This window comes from Salvelinus alpinus, chromosome 9 (assembly GCF_045679555.1).
Source record: "Salvelinus alpinus chromosome 9, SLU_Salpinus.1, whole genome shotgun sequence".
In the NCBI taxonomy this organism is placed as follows: domain Eukaryota; kingdom Metazoa; phylum Chordata; class Actinopteri; order Salmoniformes; family Salmonidae; genus Salvelinus; species Salvelinus alpinus.
The window spans coordinates 83,417,222-83,440,608 of record NC_092094.1 but is presented as its reverse complement, the minus strand read 5'-3'; the positions used below and the strand labels follow the sequence as shown (position 1 = coordinate 83,440,608).

The following is a 23,387-nucleotide window of genomic DNA, read 5'->3' as shown; positions in this document are numbered from 1 at the left end:
ACACACACACACACACACACACACACATACACACACACACACATAGCTGGTCACCTGATACCACACTGGGGATCTTGGACAGGAAGCTCTTGACAGTTCGGATGGCCACCCCTCCTGCCTTCTCATCCTGTATCCGCATAATGACGTCTTCAATCTAACAGGGAGAGGAGAAACAACACAAGTGATCAGGGTTAGAGCACGAACTAAAACATCCACAGTTTCTCCATAAAAAGTATTCATTTTCATATTATAATCCAATGGTGATGGGGATTACTTGTGTGTGTGTTGTGGCCTGCAAAAAAAGGTATGTTTATTGAGCCCCACAGTTCCCACGGTAACAAGGCACTCCAATGGGGAGACGTTGAGGAAGGCTGTCAGAGTGATTCCTCAGAGGCTAAGATAAACATCACACCTCAAATGCACGGCAGACAGTGAGCACCCCACCACATCACACATCAGCAGCCTAAAATTAGGCATGGCCGCACCGTGCTCGCAACTCACGACTCATTACAAAGACAGGAAACCACACTCCTCCATGCAAACATACACACACACCCTCTGGAAAACAATTCCCCTCACTCTACAGTCAGCCAATATCACTCGCACTGACACATTATGCACACATTTATAGCTCCATGCAGGTTTGCGTTAAGGTGGAGAAGCTTAATAAGGGCTATGTGGTGTGAAAACCTTGGCCTGGTTTTTACAGTCTCTATATGTCAGGTCAGGTATGATGAGACTAGGATTAGTGTGTAAGACCTGATCTGCCAATGTCACACCAGAAGGCTCCCAAGCACCACAGCCTGGGCTGATGGACTCTCAGACCAGAAATTCACACCAAATGATTTAGTACACTCAGTATTATCCAGAGCCCACCTCACCCTGTGCTCACTGGCCATTAAATCCTTCATTTTGTGGCACACAAACACACATACACACACTGACTGTAACAATGCTGATTATGCTTGGATGAATTCAGAAGCCTGATTGTGTGCAAAGCATATTTGATTTGGCTGCTCCCTTCACTTCCCCATCTCAGAACAATAATCTGTATTCATCTGCACTGTTAAATGGGAGATGGCATGGTAGTCAGGAGTCAGAAACCATCAGAAAACACTCTTCATCAGTCATTTGTATAGAGCCCTATAGGGAACAGTGATAAAGTCAAGCAATTCTCTGTTGTGTGCCGCTGCCATTCCAACATGTTCCTGACCCCCTTCTCTTCCTCTCCTCTCATCCATCATTTGAACTGACACATTTGCACGTGTGAAGTTGATCAATCAGCCTCCTTAGCTTCAGGATTTAATCTCTGAGCAAGCAAGCGCACCAAGAGCCAACTGCCTCCTCTCCTCAGTGGTTGCAGCAGGTTGCAGTTGCACGGCAAGCCTCAGTACTGTGTACTCACAAGGACAACTATAGAGATGTGCAGTATTCTGGCCAATCCAATTCACACGCCAAGGACAGTAAAGTAAGACACACACACACACACACACACACACACACACATATATCATAAGGTGAATGCACCAATTTGTAAGTCGCTCTGGATAAGAGCGTCTGCTAAATGACTTAAATGTAAATGTAAATGTAAGACTACACAGCTTTTAAACAAGTGTAAACATTGCTCGCTAATTCAACAACCAGGAACAATCACAACTTAGTAGACCCATCAGCATGTCTGTCTATGGCTATCATCTCCTTGCCAACCAGCTAAGTGTTAAGTAGATGACGCAGACCCTCAAGTCGTCCATTTTATATTTAAAAAATATATATATTTCACCTTTATTTAACCTGGTAGGCTAGTTGAGAACAAGTTCTCATTTGCAACTGCGACCTGACCAAGATAAAGCAAAGCAGTTCGACACATACAACAACACAGAGTTACACATGGAATTAACAAGCATACAATCAATAATACAGTAGGAAAATCTATATACAGCATGTGCAAATGAGGTAGGATAAGAGAGGTAAGGCAATAAATAGCCCATGGTGGCAAAGTAATTACAATATAGCAATTAAACACTGGAATTGTAGGATGTGCAGAGAATGAATGTGCAAGTTGAGATACTGGGGTGCAAAGGAGCAAAATAAATAAATAAATACAGTATGGGGATGAGGTAGATTGGATGGGCTATTTACAGATGAGCTATGTACAGGTGCAGTGATCTGTGAGCTGCTCTGACAGCTGGTGCTTAAAGCCAGTGAAGGAGGTAAGAGTCTCCAGCTTCAGAGATTTTTTGCAGTTCGTTCCAGTCATTGGCATTAGAGAACTGGAAAGAGAGGCGGCCAAAGGAAGAATTGGCTTTGGGGGTGACCAGTGAGATATACCTGCTGGAGTGCGTGCTACGGGTGGGTGCTGCTATGGTGACCAGTGAGCTGAGATAAGGCAGGGTTTTACCTAGCAGAGACTTGTAGATGACCTGGAGCCAGTGGGTTTGGCGACGAGTATGAAGCGAGGGCCAGCCAACGAGAGCATACAGGTCGCAGTGGTGGGTAGTATATGGGGCTTTGGTGACAAAACGGATGGCACTGTGATAGGCTGCATCCAATTTGTTGAGTAGAGTGTTGGAGGCTATTTTGTAAATAGCTTCGCCGAAGTCGAAGATCGGTAGGATGGTCAGTTTTACGAGGGTATGTTTGGCAGCATGAGTGAAGGATGCTTTGTTGCGAAATAGGAAGCCGATTCTAGATTTCATTTTGGACTGGAGATGCTTAATGTGAGTCTGGAAGGAGAGTTTACCATCTAACCAGACACCTAGGTATTTGTAGTTGTTCACATATTCTAAGTCAGAACCATCCAGAGTAGTGATGCTGGACGGGCGGGCAGGTGTGGGCAGCGATCGGTTGAAGAGCATGCATTTAGTTTTACTTGCATTTAAGAGCAGTTGGAGGCCACGGAAGGAGAGTTGTATGGCATTGAAGCTCATCTGGAGGTTAGTTAACACAGCGTCCAACGAAGGGCCAGAGGTATACAGAATGGTGTCGTCTGCGTAGAGGTGGATCAAAGAATCACCAGCAGCGAGAGCGACATCATTGATGTATACAGAGAAGAGAGTCGGCCCGAGAATTGAACCCTGTGGCACCCCCATAGAGACTGCCAGAGGTCCGGACAACAGGCCCTCCGATTTGAAACACTGATCTCTATCAGAGAAGTAGTTGGTGAATCAAGCGAGGCCGTCATTTGAGAAACCAAGGCTGTTGAGTCTGCCAATCAGAATGTTGTGATTGACAGAGTTGAAAGACTTAGCCAGGTCGATGAATACGGCTGCACAGTAATGTCTCTTATCGATGGTGGTTATGATATCGTTTAGGACCTTGAGCGTGGCTGAGGTGCACCCATGACCAGCTCGGAAACCAGATTGCATAGTGGAGAAGGTACGGTGAGATTCGAAATGGTCAGTAATCTGTTTGTTAACTTGGCTTTCAAAGACCTTAGAAAGGCAGGGTGGAATATATATAGGTCTGTAGCAGTTTGGGTCTAGAGTGTCTCCCCCTTTGAAGAGGGGGATGACCGCGGCAGCTTTCCAATCTATGGGAATCTCAGACGATACGGAAAAGAGGTTGGTAATAGGGGTTGCAACAATTTCGGCAGATCATATTAGAAAGAGAGGGTCCAGATTGTCTAGCCCGGCTGATTTGTAGGGGTCCAGATTTTGCAGCTCTTTCAGAACATCAGCTATCTGGATTTGGATGAAGGAGAAGTGGGGGAGGTTTGGGCGAGTTGCAGGGCTGTTGACCGGGGTAGGTGTAGCCAGGTGGAAAGTATGGCCAGCCGTAGAAAAATGCTTATTGAAATTCTCAATTATTGTGGATTTATCGGCAGTGACAGTGTTTCCTAGCCTCAGTGCAGTGGGCAGCTGGGAGGAGGTGGTCTTATTCTCCATGGACTTTACAGTGTCCCTAAACTTTTTTGAGTTTGTACTACAGGATGCAAATTTCTGTTTGAAAAAGCTAGCCTTAGCTTTCCTAACTGCCTGTGTATATTGGTTCCTAACTTCCCTGAGAAGTTGCATATCACGGGGCTATTCGATGCTCATGCAGAACGCCACAGGATGTTTTTGTGCTGGTCAAGGGCAGTCAGGTCTGGAGAGAACCAAGGGCTATATCTGTTCCTGTTTCTAAATGTTTTGACAGGGGCATGCTTATTTAAGGCATTTTTAAAGAATGACCAGGCATCCTCTACTGACGGGATGAGGTCAATGTCATTCCAGGATACCCGGGCCAGGTCGATTAGAAAGGCCTATTCGCTGAAGTGTTTTAGGGAGCATTTGACAGTGATGAGGGGTGGTCGTTTGGTCGCAGACCCATTACGGATGCAGGCAATGAGGCAGTGATCGCTGAGATCTTGGTTGAAAACAGCAAAGGTGTATTTGAAGGCAGGGTTTTTGGTAAGTTAGGATGATATCTATGAGGGTGCCCGTGTTTACGGATTTGGGGTTGTACCTGGTAGGTTCATAGATAATTTGTGTGAGATTGAGGGCATCAAGCTTAGATTGTAGGATGGCTGGGGTGTTAAGCATGTACCAGTTTAGGTCACCTAGCAGCACGAGCTCAGAAGATAGATGGGGGGCAATCAATTCACATATGGTGTTCAGGGCACAGCTGGGGGCAGAGGGTGGTCTATAGCAAGCGGCAACGGTGAGAGACTTGTTTCTGGAAAGGTGAATTTTTAGAAGTAGAAGCTCGAATTGTTTTGGTACAGACCTGGATAGTAAGACAGAACTCTGCAGGCTATCTCTGCAGTAGATTGCAACACCACCCCCTTTGGCAGTTCTAAAATGTTATAGTTAGGGATGGAAATTTCAGGGTTTTTGGTGGTTTTCCTAAGCCAGGATTCAGACACGGCTAAGACATCCGGGTTGGCAGAATGTGCTAGAGCAGTGAATAAAGCAAACTTAGGGAGTAGGCTTGTAATGTTAACATGCATGAAACCAAGGCTTTTACGGTTACAGAAGTCAACAAATGAGAGCACCTGGGGAGTAGGAGTGGAGCTAGGCACTGCAGTTCTTGATTAACCTCTACATCATCAGAGGAACAGAGGAGAAGTAGGATAAGGCTATAAGAACTGGCCGTCTAGCACGTTCGGAACAGAGAGTAAAGGGAGCAGGTTTCTGGGCACAGATAGATTAGATTCAAGGCATAATGTACAGACAAAGGTATGGTAGGAAGAGAGTACATTGGAGGTAAACCTAGGCATTGAGTAATGATGAGAGAGAGATATAGTCTCTAGAGACGTTTAAACCAGGTGATGTCATTGCATATGTGGGAGGTGGAACAACATGGTTGGTTAAGGCATATTGAGAAGGGCTAGAGGCTCTACAGTGAAATAAGACATTAATCACTAACCAGAACAGTAATGGACAAGGCATATTGATATTAGGGAGAGGCATGCGTAGCCAAGTGATCGTATGGGTCCAGTGAGTGATTCGGCTGGCTGGGGACACGGCGATTCAGACAGTTAGCAGGCCGGAGATAGCAAGCTAGGATAAGGGCCTTAGATGGACGTCGCGATGGGGAAAGTCTGTTTTGCCTCCTCGTGTGGTGACGTCGATAGACCAGTCGTGGAATTAGTAGGGTTCCAAGTAACAGAGGGGTCCAAGTCCAATTGGCAAAATGGGTATAGTGGTCCAAGAAACTGGCCAATGAATCAGCTAACAGTCCAATATGCTCTAGATAGCTAGCAGGCCGCGGTTAGCAGAATGGGCCTTCAGGGGACGTTGTGCCTGAGGGGCCTGTTGGGATCCGGCAGTAGAAGGGGTCCGGATATTGTAGCCGAGGAGTGGGTTTCAGAAGTAGCCCAGGAGCCCTAGCCGGGAGATGGGTCTAGCATGGGCTAGCGCCAGGCTAGTTGGTGCTAGCTCCGGGACGGAAACGTTAGCCAGGAGTAGTCAACCCGGGTTGCGGTTAGCTAGCTGCCACGATCCAGATGAAAAGGTTCAGAGTTTGCGGTAGGAATCCGGGGATATGGAGAGAAAACTAGGTCCGGTATGCTCTGGTTTGAAACGCGTTGTACGAACTGGCAAGAGCTTTCCGAGCTAAAGGTTAGCTGATGACCGCTAGCAGTGGTTAGCTGATTGATAGCTGATAGCTGATAGCTAGTTAGCTAGCTAGCTTTAGTTGAGGTATTCCAGTTCGGAGGTAAATAGAAATACTTTATAAAAAAAACAGATCCACACCACATTGGGTGAGGCGGGTTGCAGGAGAGTATTTTGAAGTTGAGGTTTAGGAAAAATATTAAAAAGAATGTGAAGAAAAGATATAAAAAGATATATACATGGGACACGACAAGACGAAGGACAAAGACGTCTGACTGCTACGCCATCTTGGAACAAAAAATATATATATACCTGAGCAACACATTTGAGATGCGTATGGATTTAATAATAGCCCCATAATGTTTCAGACAGAGGAGAGGAGGAGAAATAGTGAGGCAAGACAATTACAATTCTCTCACCATGAGTGTCTTCATATGAATTATTAAATGAAAGCTCATCCACAGAGAATTACTGCCTTTACACAGACTGTGCTGTTGCTGTGCTGTTGATACCTCTTCACAGACTGCTCTTAGAGAGAGAGAGAGAGAGAGAGACCACACTGCATCAACTCTGTATTTTCAGAGAGAAGAAACAAAGATTTTACAGTATGCTACAGTAACATTCCTGTCTTTAGCCTGTGTGTTGTGAGCAGAGACATTTTAGAATGGCACAATCAGTCCAACCATATTTACTGCCTTCCTGTGTATGAATACAAACCTTGAGACAAAACAATAGGGAAAAAGCTTGGAAACCATTTCCATTTGGTACAATGCAGTGCCACGCCACACACCCTACGAGAGTCAGTGAAATGATTGAGTTATTTTGTTCTTGTGTAATAATGGACCTTGAACTCCATAACAGCATTTAAAATAACTCGTTATCTCCCTATAGGATGACAGTGGACACGAAGTACTTGGCAGGGGTACAGAACCTTGCCGTATCTTTTCGCTATGGAAGCTAATGGTGTTTGCAGCTTGGTGTGGAGGGCTTTGAGAGCTGAACATTCCTGCTAGCAGGCGATAACAGCACTTTACCCCTCTTGCACTGAGCTCTATAAACGGCAATCGCGCGCGTGTATGTATGCGCGCGTGTGTGTGTGTGTGTGTGTGTGTGTGTGTGTGTGTGTGTGTGTGTGTGTGTGTGTGTGTGTGTGTGTGTGTGTGTGTGTGTGTGTGTGTGTGTGTGTGTGTGTGTGTGTGTGTGTGTGTGTGTGTGTGTGTGTGTGTGTGTGTGTGTGTGTGTGTGTGCTGGACCCCGTTGTCAACAATCTCTCTTATCAGTGAGGCTACTGAGGGACCATGCTGCTGTCAGGGGAGTGCCACCATTTCACTCAGCCAGACGCCCCGGGACGCTCCCTGACCAGCCATTACAGAGTGGAGTGTGAGGGCCCAGTGGAGGTAACAGGGTCAGGCACGTGTGAGAGTGGCTGTTTGGACCTACAGAAGCCTAATGATGCTAGAAGAGGCTCAATTTATAAACACAGAAACACCATGAGGACTTGTGGTACCATGTAAGCTGTGTGGTTTCGATTACCAACTGGAGTTTCTATCTCATTGAAACAGTGGTTTCAGTTGAAATAATGTCTGTAGGGAGCTATTACTGGATACGAGAAAGAACTACATTTCCACCAACCAGGATGTGTTTAAATACCGGTCATGACAAGAGCCTTTGCTCAAATTATGACTAATACTAACTACAGTACCTTAAATCTGTAAATGGTGCTAGACAAGCTAATAATAAGATAATAAAACCAGAAAAGTCTCCCAAAATGAGGCCTTGATAAAAAATGTATAAGGCTGTAATAGAGCATTAATGATTCAACAGCCGTCACCTCCACAGACACACTCGTCATTGACATTTATGGCTGTGAAAGTCATGATGGCCAATCTGAAAACTTTTAAGACTGTTTTCTGACCTACTTTCTGCTAAATGATGTTCTCTGTACTGCTCAATTAATATATGAGCAGAGGCCAACAATTTGAAATATAGAATAGACTTCTGATAATATTGGATAAGTGTAAACTTTCTACGTGCAGTGAGAGTTCACAGACCCAGTACATTCTTCTGACTTGCTCTGGATATCTTCATATGGATTAGTGCATGCTTTCTAACAGTCCAAAGCCATCACAATGAACTGTTTATGGAGCAAGTAACTTTTAGGCAAGAAATCAAACACTTTTTTTCCTCCTAGGACCAGCCAGGCATCACACTGTGGGAATAGCAAGCTGATATCTAGCTTGGTGCCAGCTGGTCTGGTCTGCTCTAGGGATGCAGGTGTGAATGAGGGCTGCTGGGGTAGAGAGAGTCTCCCTGTACCCTCTATGGTCCAGAGGGGGGCCTGCTGCAGGTCTAATCATGAAGAGGGGGCTCCGGGTGTTAGGGAGCCGCTCCTGGATTTGTTTCACCAGGGAGAGAAACTGTGACAGCTACTGGGACAACCCTCACATGCAGCAGGACAAGCAATGACTGGAAAGGCCAAAACTGAAGAAACCAAATACACACATACAGTATACTTTACACTCACTCACACCTCCCTCCCTTTGCTCTATTCTAGTGCTTTAGGCAGTCATTACGAAACCCATGTACCTGCTCAAGCCATTACTCTTTTTCCTTCTGACATATCAACAATGTAGAATGTCTTGAAAACAGAAATGCATTAATTGATGAATGTGTATTGGAAATAGTCCCATGATAATTCTCAACAGGATACATCTCAGTTATGTGTATGTTTTCAGTGTTTTATGACAGTATGTTCCTGTTACCAAGCGGAACATTTTGCACCTCACTGAAGCCATTTTCCTCCACCAACATAGCTCATCCTTTTGATCACTGGAAAGCCTGGATTGTACTGCAAACACATCAAAATGAATCTTTCAGCGTGGAGAAAAAGCATAATCACTCAAATCCTGGTTGGGAGTTAAGCTCCAGAAGGTGAAAATCCATATTCTACCACGTCCTTGCTGTTTCATTGTTCTGATGAGAGTCTTTGGGTTGTGGTTGTTGGCACACAATGCAGGAGGAAGTTATGATCATGCACTGTAGCATAAGATAACTCATTTCAGGTGGGGCATTGGGCTTCTGAAAAAGAACCCTCAGCCATGTTTCCACAGCTAAGACTGTGACCGCTTCTGCAATACTCTGTATGTTGAAAATGTATTTATTCATATTAAAATTTAATCCAGACATTGTTACAGCGACAGGCCAAACTTTTAGAAGTGAGTCTGAGTCACATACTCTGCTCAGACAGTTCAACTGTCGCACCTTCACATTGCCACAGGCCGGGCATCAGCAGTTTTCATTGTTAACTTTTCAGCCAGTAACCTCAGTGGTCATTCAACATTCTGAGCCTGCTCTGGTAAAATGGGGCAGAGGTGCAGCATACTGAAAAAGACCCAATTAGCTGCAGCTTGATTGACTGTTCAGCCTGCAGGCCTACTGGGGCCGAGATCCACAGGAAAAGCCCAAGTGTGAATATGTGTGTGATTCAGAACCAAGGCCTACATGGTCAAAGTGTTGATGGCAATGGGACTTGCCTGTTTGGGCCAGTTGGAGCTCCCTTGTTAAAGAGGCTAATAAGAGACTAATAAGAGACTAATAATGGCGCCGGAGGAGATGGCTGATGTTTTACGGGCTCCTCACCAATTGTGCTTGTGGTTTTTCACATTATTTGTAACTTATTTGTAACAAGGCCCAAATCCCCGTCATGAAGAAGAGACAGAGATATTGGGGATGTAGGTCGGGTTGCCTTGTAAGGATCCGACGGCAAGTGGGTAAACCGCCTCTACCATCAGTTCTATTAGCCAACATGATTGGATATTTAACTGGATGAGCTCCGATCAAGACTATCCTACCAACGGGACATTAAAAACTGTAATATCTTACGTTTCACCAAGACGTGGCTGAACGACGATATGGATAACATATAGCTGGCTGGGTTTTCCGTGCATCGGCAAGATAGAACAGCTGCCTCCGGTAAGACAAGGGGTAGTGGTCTGTGTCTATTTGTCAATAACAGCTGGTGCACAAAATCTAATATTAAGGAAGTCTCAAGGTTTTGCTCGCCTGAGATAAAGTATCTCATGATAAGCTATGGACCACACTATTTACCAAGAGAGTTTTCATCTACATTTTTCATAGCTGTCTATTTACCACCACAAACCGATGCTGGCACTAATACCGCACTCAACAAGCTGTATAAGGCCATAAGCAAACAAGAAAATGCTCATCCAGAGGTGGCTCTCCTAGTGGCCAGGGTCTTTAATGCAGGGAAACTTGAATCCGTTTGACCTCATTTCTATCAGCATGTTACATGTGCAACAAGAAGAAAACAACTCTAGACCACCTTTACTCCACACACAGAGACACGAACAAAGCTCTCCCTCGCCCTCCATTTGGCAAATCTGACCATAACTCTATCCTCCTGATTCCTGCTTACAAGCAAAAACTAAAGCAGGAAGTACCAGTGACTCGCTCAATACAGAAGTGGTCAGATGACACAGATGCAAAGCTACATGACTGTTTTGCTAGCACAGACTGGAATATAATATTTCAGCTCCCGATCTGCGCAGCGGTATAAGGCACTGCATCTCAGTGCTAGAGGCATCACTACAGACCCTGGTTCGATCCTGGACTGTATCACAACCAGACATGATCGGGAGTCCCGTAGGGCGGCGCACAATTGGCCCAGCATTGTGACGGTTTGGCCGGGGTAGGCCGTCATTGTAAATAAGAATTTGTTCTTAACTGACTTGCCTAGTTAAATAAAATATTATTTTGACGGCATTGAGGAGTACACCACATCAGTCACTGGCTTCATCAATAAGTGCATCGATAATGTCATCCCCACAGTGACCGTACGTACATACCCCAACCAGAAGCCATAGATTACAGGCAACATCCTCACTGAGATAAAGGGTAGAGCTGCTGCTTTCAAGGAGCGGGACTCTAACCCAGTCGCTTATAAGAAATCCCACTATGCCCTCCGACAAAACATCAAACAGGCAAAATGTCAATACAGGACTAAGATTGAATCCTACTACACCGGTTCCGACATTCGTCAGATGTGGCAGGGCTTGCAAACTATTACGGACTACAAAGGGAAGCACAGCCGCGAGCTGCCCAGTGACACATGTCTACCAGATGAGCTAAATGACTTCTATGCGCGCTTCGAGGCAAGTAACACTGAAGCATGCCTGAGAACGCCAGCTGTTCCGGACGACTGTGTGATCACGCTGTCCGTAGCCAATGTGACTAAAACCTTTAAATAGATCAACATTCACAAGACGGATTACCAGGACGTGTACTCCGAGCATGTGCTGACCAACTGGCAAGTGTCTTCACTGACATTTTCAACCTGTTCCTGACCGAGTTAGTAATACCAACATGTTTCAAGGAGACCACCATAGTCCCTGTACCCAAGAACACCAAGGTAACATGCCTAAATGACTACCGATCCATAGCACTCACGTCTGTAGCCATGAAGGGCTTTGAAATGCTGGTCATGGATCACATCAACACCATTATCCCAGAAACCCTAGACGCACTCCAATTTGTATACCGCCCCAACAGATCCCCAGATGACGCAATCTCTATTGCACTCCACACTGCCTATTCCCACCTGGACAAAAGGAACACCAACGTGAGAATGCTATTCATTGACTACAACTCAGCGTTCAACACCATAGTGCCCTCAAAGCTCATTACTAAGCTAAAGACCCTGGGACTAAACACCTCCTTCTGCAACTCGATCCTGGACTTCCTGACAGGCCTCCCCCAGGTGGTAAGGGTAGGTAAAAACACGTCTGCCACGCTGATCCTCAACACGGGTCACCTCAGGGGTGTGTGTTCAGTCCCCTCCTGTACTCCCTGTTCACCCATGACTGCATGGCCAAGCACGACTCCAACACCATCATTAATTTTGCCAACGACACAACACTGGCAGTGTGGTGCCAGGACAACAACCTCTCCCTCAAAGTGATCAAGACAAAGGAGATGATCGTGGACTACAGCAAAAGGAGGGCTGAGCACGCCCCCATTCTCATTGACATGGCTGTAGTGGAGCAGGTTGAGAGCTTCAAGTTCCTTGGTTTCCACATCACCAACAAACTATCATGGTCCAAACACACCAAGACAGTCATGAAGAAGGCATGAAAATGCCTATTTCCCCTCAAGAGACTGAACAGATTTGCGTGGGTCCTCAGATCCTCAAAATGTATACAGCTGCACCATCGAGAGCAACCTGACTGGTTGCATTACCACCTGGTATGGCAACTGCTTGGCCTCCAACCGCAAGGCACTACAGAAGGTAGTGCTTTCAGCCCAGTACATCACTTGGTCCAAGCTTCCTGCCATCCAGGACCTCTATATTAGGTGGTGTCAGAGGAAGGCTCTAAAAATGGTCAAATACTCCAGCCACCCTGGTCATAGACTGTTCTCTCTGCTACCGCACGGCAAGCGGTACCGGAGCGCCAAGTCTAGGACAAAAAGGCTTCTCAACAGCTTCTACCCCCAAGCCATAAGACTCCTGAACAGCTAATCAAAAGGCTACCCGGACTATTTGCATTAACCTCCCACCACCCCCCCACCCATAGTCACTTTACCTACATGTACATATTACCTTAATTATTTTTTATTTTGCTTATTCAACCTTTATTTAACTAGGTAAGTCAGTTAAGAATAAATTATTATTTTACAATGATGGCCTACCCCGGCCAAACCCTCCCCTAACCCGGACGATGCTGGGCCAATTGTGCGCCGCCCTATTGGACTCCCGATCACGGACGGTTTGACCCAATTACCTCGACTGGCCTGTACCAGTCCCCCTGTATATATATTTTTATGTAATTATTTTTTACTTTAGTTTATTTTAGTAAGTACTTTCATAACACTTATTTTTCTTAAAACTGCTTTTTGGTTAAGGGCTTGTAAGTGAACATTTCACTGTAAGGTCTACACCTGTTGTATTCAGCGCATGTGACAAATACAATTTGATTTGATTTAATTTGATTTAATATAGGCGTGTAGTGGGAGAATGGGAAGGAAGAGGAGGGTTTACATGGGCTTTAGTTTCCATGGCAACGTTCATAGAGATGAGGGGAATGGAGCAATTAAAAGTTTGTTGAATTTCTCCCTACATGGGAATAGAGCCAGATAGACTCAATTTACAATTACCGATCAGGCCTGTAGAGAGGGATAATCTAGTCAGTAGTCAGCACTCCCCTTTGAAACACAGGGATGAAGAGAAACAACACGAATACCAGAAAAACATCCTCCCATGCAATCATCTGTTGTTACAGACTCAATGGGTTGCATGAGTGCAGACAACACAAACAAGCATTTGAATCCCTCAGTCACAATGAATGGTTCACTTTTAGAACTAAGATTAATTTCAAGAGACACAATTATATGCAATGACAGATGTACTTGAAAAGCATGAGCAATTCCAGGATAGAAACAAGAAACCCTATAATATCCTATATCAAGACCAACACAGCCAATGCTTTGGGTTTCATTCACTAAAACTGCAGTCCATCTATTGAAAACAACTGCTACGGGTGAAGGGTCATAATTTGATCACTCCAGTCAAATGATCAAAGACTTCAAAGACACGCCTAAAAACAATGGGTGACCTAGCACTCTGCTGCCTCGGCCCCCGGCTCTTATTATGATAGCTAAATAGTGCACAATTTAAACACTTGCACCCAATCCCCCCCTTCCCCAAAACATGTGTAAATATTGGACTATAAATTGTGCTTTCCTGTATTATACTTATGCAAAAATGTATTCTACTGAGCCATTTACTTTATTTTTGTATTCTTATCTTTTATTATTTCTAATTGTTGTTGCATTGTCCAGAAGGAACCTGCAAGTCAGCATTTTGTTGAACGGTGTATACCATGTGTATCCTGTACATACGACTAATAAAACTTGACACTTGTATTCATGGTCTAAAAAGGCTTCTATAGTTTGTAATTTCCACTTTAAAATGACTTGATTTGCCCTAACGTAAAATGTATCAACCTCTACAAAAAATGTCCATTAGTTATAATCCACATAATAATTAACATTTCCTGTTGCTGCATTTCCTGTTGCTGCATTTTCCTGCTATAGAAAACTGGCTCAAATTAAGATCCTACATCTGTATTCTTCAAGGCACTTAGGCCAAACAAACACATCCTACACCATCTGCATCCTGAGTACCAGTGGGACTCCAGAGGGTCTGTAGTCTAATAAGGTCCCCTGACTTTACCCCTGCACGGTAATTGGGGAAGAAATGCTATAGTGAACCCTTATTGCAGTGGGGTAATGAACGACAACAGAATAGTTAAAGTGGGAGTGGTAACATTGGAAGAAGAGTTGCCCTGCTGCTACTGTGTCAGTTTTGCTTGGTTAGCACTTTACAAAGTTTCTCCACTTACAACATGGTGACACAGAGAGATTTGAAAATGACTGCAAGGAAGTAATTTTTTCTTCACATTTCACCACCAACACAGTCCTTAATCTGAGCCAAAATCACAGTCAATCACTCACTTCCAAGCTGCATCCATTCGTCTGCACTCTCTCCCTCTGTGTCTGAGGCAAAGCCAAGCTACTAAAATGTGAAAGTTGTAAGACAGAGAGCTTGACAACAGGGTGGCTGTGTTGAGTGAGAGACGGATAGAAGTGTTCTATTTTCAGAAGGTAAGGCAAGGCAAGCTGCACAGAGATAGATAGATTCTCTATGTGGGCATCAGATGGATCACGGCCACCCTGCACTGATACCAATTTAGCTGCTGCAGTCAGTGAAGCCCACTCTCGCTCTTCATTAGCCCTGTCTGGATGAGAATAAGGGGTGTATAAGAGGACCATGCTGGTTCGGATGCGTACGCTTTGTCGTGATGTGCTCAACATAAAAAGCAACAACTGAATTTATCTATCTGGAGTGACTGCGAGATGAACAATGTATGTTGTTATACAAACAGGAGACAACATACTCACAGCTGAGACAGAATCAGTTACAGACTGTTGTTATTTTCATTGTGGTATCTCAACATCTTTACATCCAATCCAAGTCTAATTTCTGGTCTTACTGATATACCAAATAAATGCACAGGGTGGGTTCATGAAGCTTAAGAAAACCACAGTATGCATTATTCATTTTTGACTTTGCAATGCTGACATTGAGTGCCTCAGGGTCTTTTCCTGTCTGTCACTTGGTTGTGGTGACTAGGTTAGTGGGAAGATGGTTTCCTTAGGCACTCATCTGACTCATCTACATCTACATGGACCTACTTGTTCCTTATGTGAGAGAAGGAGGAATTATATTCCTTCATTACAGAGTACACTACTCCTTGGGTGCTGGAGGGAGGACAGGACAAGCAAGGCCCGTGGGCTGCAGTGTGCCATGCGCAGAGAATGCAATTTTTGTGTTATTAGACAGACTCCTTGAAGTTTTTGGTTTGTTGGAACAGATGGTATTTAACTAATTTGATCAAGCTCTACTTATTACTGAAATTACTACTGACCTGTTACTGTCCTGTAAAGTAGGTATCTTCACAGCAGATACAAATGCTTGCTATGCCTTTTCTCTAGCCTGTCATTATTACTAATGCACAAAACAGTGGTGGGCTATCAGAGACAGAGGCAGCCTGAAGTCCTCCAAACAAGCCTTTTTTATGTCTGTTCACAGCTGTCTAGTCAGAGTGTTATAATGAAACGACCAGAATATTGCTGATGCAGTGGACACATTGACATTGTGCACCAAGATGTATGGTCAGTTTATTCCTGACCATACATGCTCATACATGCTCATTGGATGCTAATAGGTCATTGGTATTTCAAGGGTTAAAATAACAGCAAAAGGTGTTTAAATAAAACGGTTTGTTTCCTGCTCAGGGATGATGCGATGCCTTCTCTGGTTACACTGAAAATGAATGTGGGTTAGGGTTGAGCCACCTCCACGGCGCACACACACACACACACACACACACACACACACACACACACACACACACACACACACACACACACACACACACACACACACACACACACACACACACACACACACACACACACACACACACACACACACACACACACACACACACACACACACACACACTCAGTTTACCAAAGTCTTGATATACAGGGATGTTTTCTCTTTTTTTCTCCTGATGTTACCATTATATGAAGCCATCTGTTCTTAATTCACACTAAACGACTCTCATGATAAAGTACCATGTACAGTCCCTGTCATGGATAGAAGAATACACAATTGCCACACCCCAAAATGATGCTGTCTTCTATCTTAATCCTTAATGTCTCGGAGCACACAGGCAATCAGTGAGGTAATGGCCCTTGACCTTTAAGACACGCATGGATTATCTGTCATGGCCCTTGCCCTGATAGAGTGAAGGTTTTTATGGCTTCATGAATCAATGGTCCCATTCCTTTCCCCCACAGTGTGACAACCTTCCTCTATGCAGCACTGTGCCTGTTACCTGTATCCTGTGTTTGGCCCTCCAGAGTGTTACTAGAACATTCCCAAATTAAGAAGGTAGGATGCTGCTCTGACAACAGGGAGACAAATTGAAAACGTCTGTTCTGAGAGAGCCAAGGAGCCTCACCAGTGCATCACTAGGGGAAATGTCCACTGGCTCCCTCAGTGACATATAGATACTATTAGGACCCCACTCAGCTGTCGGAGAGCAACATGAACCCACCAGGACCAATGTAGCAATGTGCAGAGTGTGCTTTATAAGGAATGAGCAACTTATTTTCTGAGAACCCCCCTACTTCAATGAGAGCTGAACTCAATAATGAGTGCAGAACAGTGTTTTAAAAGCTCATATTTCCTTACAAGTTTGACATTCTACCTACTTAGAGCCACAGCGTACTAGAGTCACTAGCATTGCTCACCTCAGATGAGGTTGTATCTGTCCCCTTCCCGGGGAATGGCTGGCTCCTCGTTCTCCTGACAGACAGAGGGGAAGGTTCAGTGGCCTTTGTCACCTTGTCATCCTCTCCCTGCCAGGCCACTTATTATGATCCTCTAATGGCCTTTTAATAACCACATATTAGCCTGGAGGTATTTGATGGTAGGGAGGCTATTTGATTGAATCAGAGAGTGAAAACAAGTGTTTTATGATTGGGATATGTTACATGCAGCAGGCTACAGCCGCCGCCTCCCTCTAACACAGCCCTGTTGCCTGTCTGTGATTGGGGGGATGTTCTAATGATGGAATAAATTAGCAATGTGGTTTGGAAGATATATTTCAGTAATAATACACTGCTCAAAAAAATAAAGGGAACACTTAAACAACACAATGTAACTCCAAGTCAATCACACTTCTGTGAAATCAAACTGTCCACTTAGGAAGCAACACTGATTGACAATAAATTTCACATGCTGTTGTGTAAATGGAATAGACAAAAGGTGGAAATTATAGGCAATTAGCAAGACACCCCCAATAAAGGAGTGGTTCTGCAGGTGGTGACCACAGACCACTTCTCAGTTCCTATGCTTCCTGGCTGATGTTTTGGTCACTTTTGAATGCTGGCGGTGCTTTCACTCTAGTGGTAGCATGAGACGGAGTCTACAACCCACACAAGTGGCTCAGGTAGTGCAGCTCATCCAGGATGGCACATCAATGCGAGCTGTGGCAAGAAGGTTTGCTGTGTCTGTCAGCGTAGTGTCCAGAGCATGGAGGCGCTACCAGGAGACAGGCCAGTACATCAGGAGACGTGGAGGAGGCCGTAGGAGGGCAACAACCCAGCAGCAGGACCGCTACCTCCGCCTTTGTGCAAGGAGGAGCAGGTGGAGCACTGCCAGAGCCCTGCAAAATGACCTCCAGCAGGCCACAAATGTGCATGTGTCTGCTCAAACGGTCAGAAACAGACTCCATGAGGGTGGTATGAGGGCCCGACGTCCACAGGTGGGGGTTGTGCTTACAGCCCAACACCGTGCAGGACGTTTGGCATTTGCCAGAGAACACCAAGATTGGCAAATTCGCCACTGGCGCCCTGTGCTCTTCACAGATGAAAGCAGGTTCACACTGAGCACATGTGACAGACGTGACAGAGTCTGGAGACGCCGTGGAGAACGTTCTGCTGCCTGCAACATCCTCCAGCATGACCGGTTTGGCGGTGGGTCAGTCATGGTGTGGGGTGGCACAGCCCTCCATGTGCTCGCCAGAGGTAGCCTGACTGCCATTAGGTACCGAGATGAGATCCTCAGACCCCTTGTGAGACCATATGCTGGTGCGGTTGGCCCTGGGTTCCTCCTAATGCAAGACAATGCTAGACCTCATGTGGCTGGAGTGTGTCAGCAGTTCCTGCAAGAGGAAGGCATTGATGCTATGGACTGGCCCGCCCGTTCCCCAGACCTGAATCCAATTGAGCACATCTGGGACATCATGTCTCGGTCCATCCACCAACGCCACGTTGCACCACAGACTGTCCAGGAGTTGGCGGATGCCTTAGTCCAGGTCTGGGAGGAGATCCCTCAGGAGACCATCCGCCACCTCATCAGGAGCATGCCCAGGCGTTGTAGGGAGGTCATACAGGCACGTGGAGGCCACACACACTACTGAGCCTCATTTTGACTTGTTTTAAGGACATTACATCAAAGTTGGATCAGCCTGTAGTGTGGTTTTCCACTTTAATTTTGAGTGTGACTCCAAATCCAGACCTCCATGGGTTGATAAATTTGATTTCCATTGATCATTTTTGTGTGATTTTGTTGTCAGCACATTCAACTATGTAAAGAAAAAAGTATTTAATAAGAATATTTCATTCATTCAGATCTAGGATGTGTTATTTTAGTGTTCCCTTTATTTTTTTGAGCAGTGTATATACCTATCTTTCATACTATCCAGGCCCCACTCAGTGTTGAACAGTATGATTGTCTTAGCAGATAGCAGTCCCTATCCAGTGCTGGCTGGGGCCAGCAGCACAGCAGCAGCCAAACAATCAAATGTATAGTTACTTATGAATCTTTTATCATTTTACGTCAGGGGAGAATAAAACAAACAATCTATCATGTCAGTGGAGGTGGATTTTGCTACTAGAGCAATACACCCCCTGCATTATTGAAGACCTAACCCACTGAGACATGAGCCATGCTTTGTGATCTAATATGCTGCTACTATATTTCAAAATGAAGTGAAATGTCATTTTTGTATTTTTCTATCTGGGAGTCGTATCTGAGCGTGGCAGCTGCTTGTAATTCAGTGAGTTACTGTGCAGGCAAAATGCTTGGCCATACCTGCCTCAGGACCCAATTATCTTGTAATTTTCCTTCTAAAAAGGCCCCTGCTTAGGGCCATATTCCAGGAAAGGAATTGGAATCTTTCTCTCCAAACACAGATAAGCTATTAATGCACCAAGAATTAAGGACATGAAAGAGATAAAAAGGCAAACATGTGACTCTGAAATGTGAAATGTCAAAGACTCCCAGAGCAGAGCATGTTTGCTGATGTTCCTGTCAGACTGTGGAAATGAGGCCTGTATTTCTGGGAGTCAGTTTTCATGGTAGAGAAAACTCATCCCCTAAATGCCATATCGGAGTAATGTTGGGTAGCTGTTACCTAAACCAGAGTGAGCTGAGATGATAGAATTTAATTTCTGTAGAGATTCAAAATCTCCTAATGTTATGCATACTTCTTATTATGCAACAATATTTAGATGGATCATTTTGCATGTTACATTTTAGTCATTTAGCAGACGTTCTTTTCTAGAGCGACAATTAGTGCATTCATCTCCAGATAGCTAGGTTAAACAACAACATCACAATCGTAGTGAGTACATTTTCCCTCAATGAAGTACTTATCAGCAAAGTCAGTGCTAGAAGACAAGTGCCACTTCTTTTTTAGGGGTTGAGTATAGCCTGATGGTAAGGAAGGGTCCTTCCCCCTCGGCAAGCACCAGGTTCTTGAAGATGATGTGTGCTTCGACTGGAAGCCAGTAGAGTGTGCGGACGAGCTGGGTGACATGGGAGAACATGGCGGCGGGCTGCGGTGTTCTGGGTAAGTTGCAGGGGTTTAAGCGGGGAGCCCAGCCAACAGAGAGTTGCAGTAGTCAAGATGGGGGATGACAAGTGCCTGAATTAGGTCCTTTGTGAGGAAAGGTTGTACTCTACGGATGTTGTAGAGTATGAGCTTCCAGGAGCGAGTCACTGCTTTGACATTTGCAGAGAACGACAGGGTCACTCCAAGGTTCTTTGCACTCTGGGAGGGGGACACCGTGGAGTTGTCAACTGTGATGGAGAGGTCTTGGAGCGGACTGGTCTTCCCGGGGAGGAAAACAGCTCTGTTTGTTCGAGGTTGAGCTTGGATCCTGCTGTACACAAGTTCACAGGGGGTTGCGGCCATTTCATTCTAAAAACAGATATACTGTCATCTGGGCACAGAAAACAGTACCTTTTGTAGATGCTGCATGTTACGTTGCCATTTAGCTCCAGATCAAACTAGTCTAGCCAGTGGTTTTCAGCAAACAGAAGACGTTGGGCTTATCACAAAATGTGTCCCAGACAAGATTTTGCACCTTAGTACCTTAGCTGAATCATATTATTCTTTAACCAACATCAAATAATTGTCTAATTTACACAGTTCTTCTAACACAGTGCTGCTCTGGTGGTGCTGTGAACTCAACATCCAGCAGTCGTTCAGGGAAAGCTTACAGCGCTGTTCTGTTCTGGAGATGCTTTTTTCTCCACTCCCAGAGTGAATAAGTATGTGACAGCATCGCAGAAGCAATTAGGGCTTTAGGGGATTAGCAAAGTACAAAAAAGCCATGTAAAGCAAGCAACAATTGAACACACAGTTGTGCTATCAAGTTAAAAACTAAAAGGTTGCTCAGTGAAAAATACACATATGTTTATAAATGTGCATTTGTTGGTAACTCCATTTCTGGTATGTCATCAGAACATGGGAATAACCATTTTAGCTTCTTCTCGTGTTTCAGTCTGACTGCAGCAGAGCCCTAACTCTTCTCTGTTCTGGGCCGTATTGATTCACATGATTATTGTGTGCTTAAAAGCTTTAGGGCTCTTTTTCCGCCTTCCCTCTGACCTTATGAAGACTAATATCCACTTTAAGTTAATGTAGGCTCAAATTCAGGGCTTTGTGCATTTCAGAGTCTTAGAAAATGAGCCCCGTACCAGGTAGAGGTAAGCAGTTTTGAGCCATTGTGGGTTTACTGAATGTTATTTCACCTCTGATAGATTCTGTACTTAGTTCCCAATGTAATATCTTTGTCTTTATATCATGTAATAGGTCATCAGTCAAAATTAGATAATGCCTTCTATGTTCCACAGTCTTTAACTCCCTCCAGGAGATTGGCATTGCCTGCATTTTCCCTTTGTAGGGAATTTCGTTGCACTGTGGAATAAATGTGGTGAGGCATTTGAGATGAATATTCTGACCACAGCCTTATGAGTTATTGACAGACCAATAAGAGTGAGATTCTGTACACATTAGTCATTGGTGGTTAGTTGAGGTCTGTGTAAAGACTCTCTCTCTGTTGAGGTTGACAGCTATTTTCCAGACAGAGAGAGAAACAACGTGAGAGACAGAGAGAGAGGGAGACAGCTAGAGAAAGAGAAAGATAGAGAGCGAGAGAGCGAGAGAGAGAGAGAAACAACGTGAGAGACAGAGAGAGAGGGAGACAGCGAAAGAGAAAGAGAAAGATAGAGAGCGAGAGAGCGAGAGAGAGACAGAGAACATGATCGTGTGGTTTCTAACACTCACATAAATGCCAGATAGTTTAACTTTCTTTACTTGAAAATCTCCATTTACCTTTGTCTGCCTACGACACTGAGGACAAGACTTAATATTAAAATATTCAAGCTGGTTATGTATATTCTATTTGCTGCAGGTGGTTGTTATACAACTGTAGTCATTCAACTCTGACCTTATACCTTGTCTTAGCAACATGGATCAGGTATGGTGATATTGTTTTCTGGGACGATAGCTTAAAAAGGGATACATGATTGAGAACATTCTAATCACCAGGCCAGGTTGTATTTCTTCCTGCTTGCCTTTTCCGCCATTGAGCTGTGGCTTTCTGACAATGAGAAACACAAGAAGCTAAACCACGCAGAACGGTTCCAATTGGGTGAGCTGTCAGTGAATCCTGGCGGGTAATCAGCTATTCTGATGCAGGTCCATGAACCCAGGCCAACAGTCTGGCCCTCTGAGGGCTCTACAGGAAGACGAGTTGGCTGTGGTGATTAACATTTGCGGCTGGTGACTCATCCATGCTTCGCCCTCATCAGACAGACAATTACAGAGACCCTCCGACACTCCAGGAACACCACAGTCCATCCTTACCTTACAGACCAATGTTATCCTGACCTGATGACTTGTTCTATATGCTGCAAATGCTATGTTGAAGAAAACTAATCTGCATGCCTCAGATCGTCATCAAAACAGACATGAAAGGAGAGCAGATGGTGATATGTTAAGTTAATGAAAGAGTTTTACATGATCAACACACAATATTTCCACAACGTTATTCTGTGACACTAGTGAAACACAGCAATATTAATTTTGAACGCTAGGCCCACACTGGCTTACTGTCAGATGCAAAAAGCAGCCATCCACTGTCATGCTTTACCCAACATTAAGTGTGTGACTATATTCTCTCATTGTTTATCTGTGAACTCACATTCTTCTTCAAGCCCCTCTTCCCTATGGCTTTGAGGAGACAGCATGAGTAGCCTGCAGTCCCAGGCATCACTGGCTACGAGTACAACACAGAAACAGCAGAGTGAAAATCTACTGGAGCATTTAGCAAAAACACCGTTTTTTAGACCACGACTTCCAGAGGTTTGAATGTGTTGTATTGAAGTCGGTGCTGCATTGGAAGCTGAAACAGACTTCCAGAGGTTTGAATGTGTTGTATTGAAGTCGGTGCTGCATTGGAAGCTGAAACAGACTTCCAGAGGTTTGAATGTGTTGTATTGAAGTCGGTGCTGCATTGGAAGCTGAAACAGACTTCCAGATGTTTGAATGTGTTGTATTGAAGTCGGTGCTGCATTGGAAGCTGAAACAGACTTCCAAAGGTTTGAATGTGTTGTATTGAAGTCGGTGCTGCATTGGAAGCTGAAACAGACTAACAGAGGTTTGACCGAAACCCTGATCTAATGGACGGTGCAACTCTCCAGTCCAGAGCTTCATTCAGTGTGCCAACAGCACCGCAGGCCCACAGAGAGGCTTGCCAATCACATGCCTAACTGTCAGACATCCCAATGTCAGACCAGAGAGGATTCGAGAGCAACTGTTCTGTTTACACGTCACACACTAAAGAACAGGGATTTCAAATCAAAGATTTCAGAGCCCACCTGATTATTGATTTGATTGCATTTCAACT

The 23,387-nt window shown here is 44.7% G+C and overlaps 1 protein-coding gene across 2 annotated transcripts in view; it reads right to left on the bottom strand.

Moving 5' to 3' along the window:
- The window catches only part of LOC139530786 (regulator of G-protein signaling 6-like), a 55,490-nt gene that overhangs the window by 14,826 nt on the left and 17,277 nt on the right, over positions 1-23,387 (bottom strand). For both annotated transcript variants that reach the window (XR_011666119.1, XM_071327483.1), the window contains exon 3: positions 55-154. Coding sequence is in view for 1 of the 2 variants with exons in the window: in XM_071327483.1 (XP_071183584.1) it covers positions 55-154 (100 nt within the window). In the remaining variant the exon portion in view is untranslated. The remainder of the gene's footprint in view (positions 1-54; positions 155-23,387) is intronic.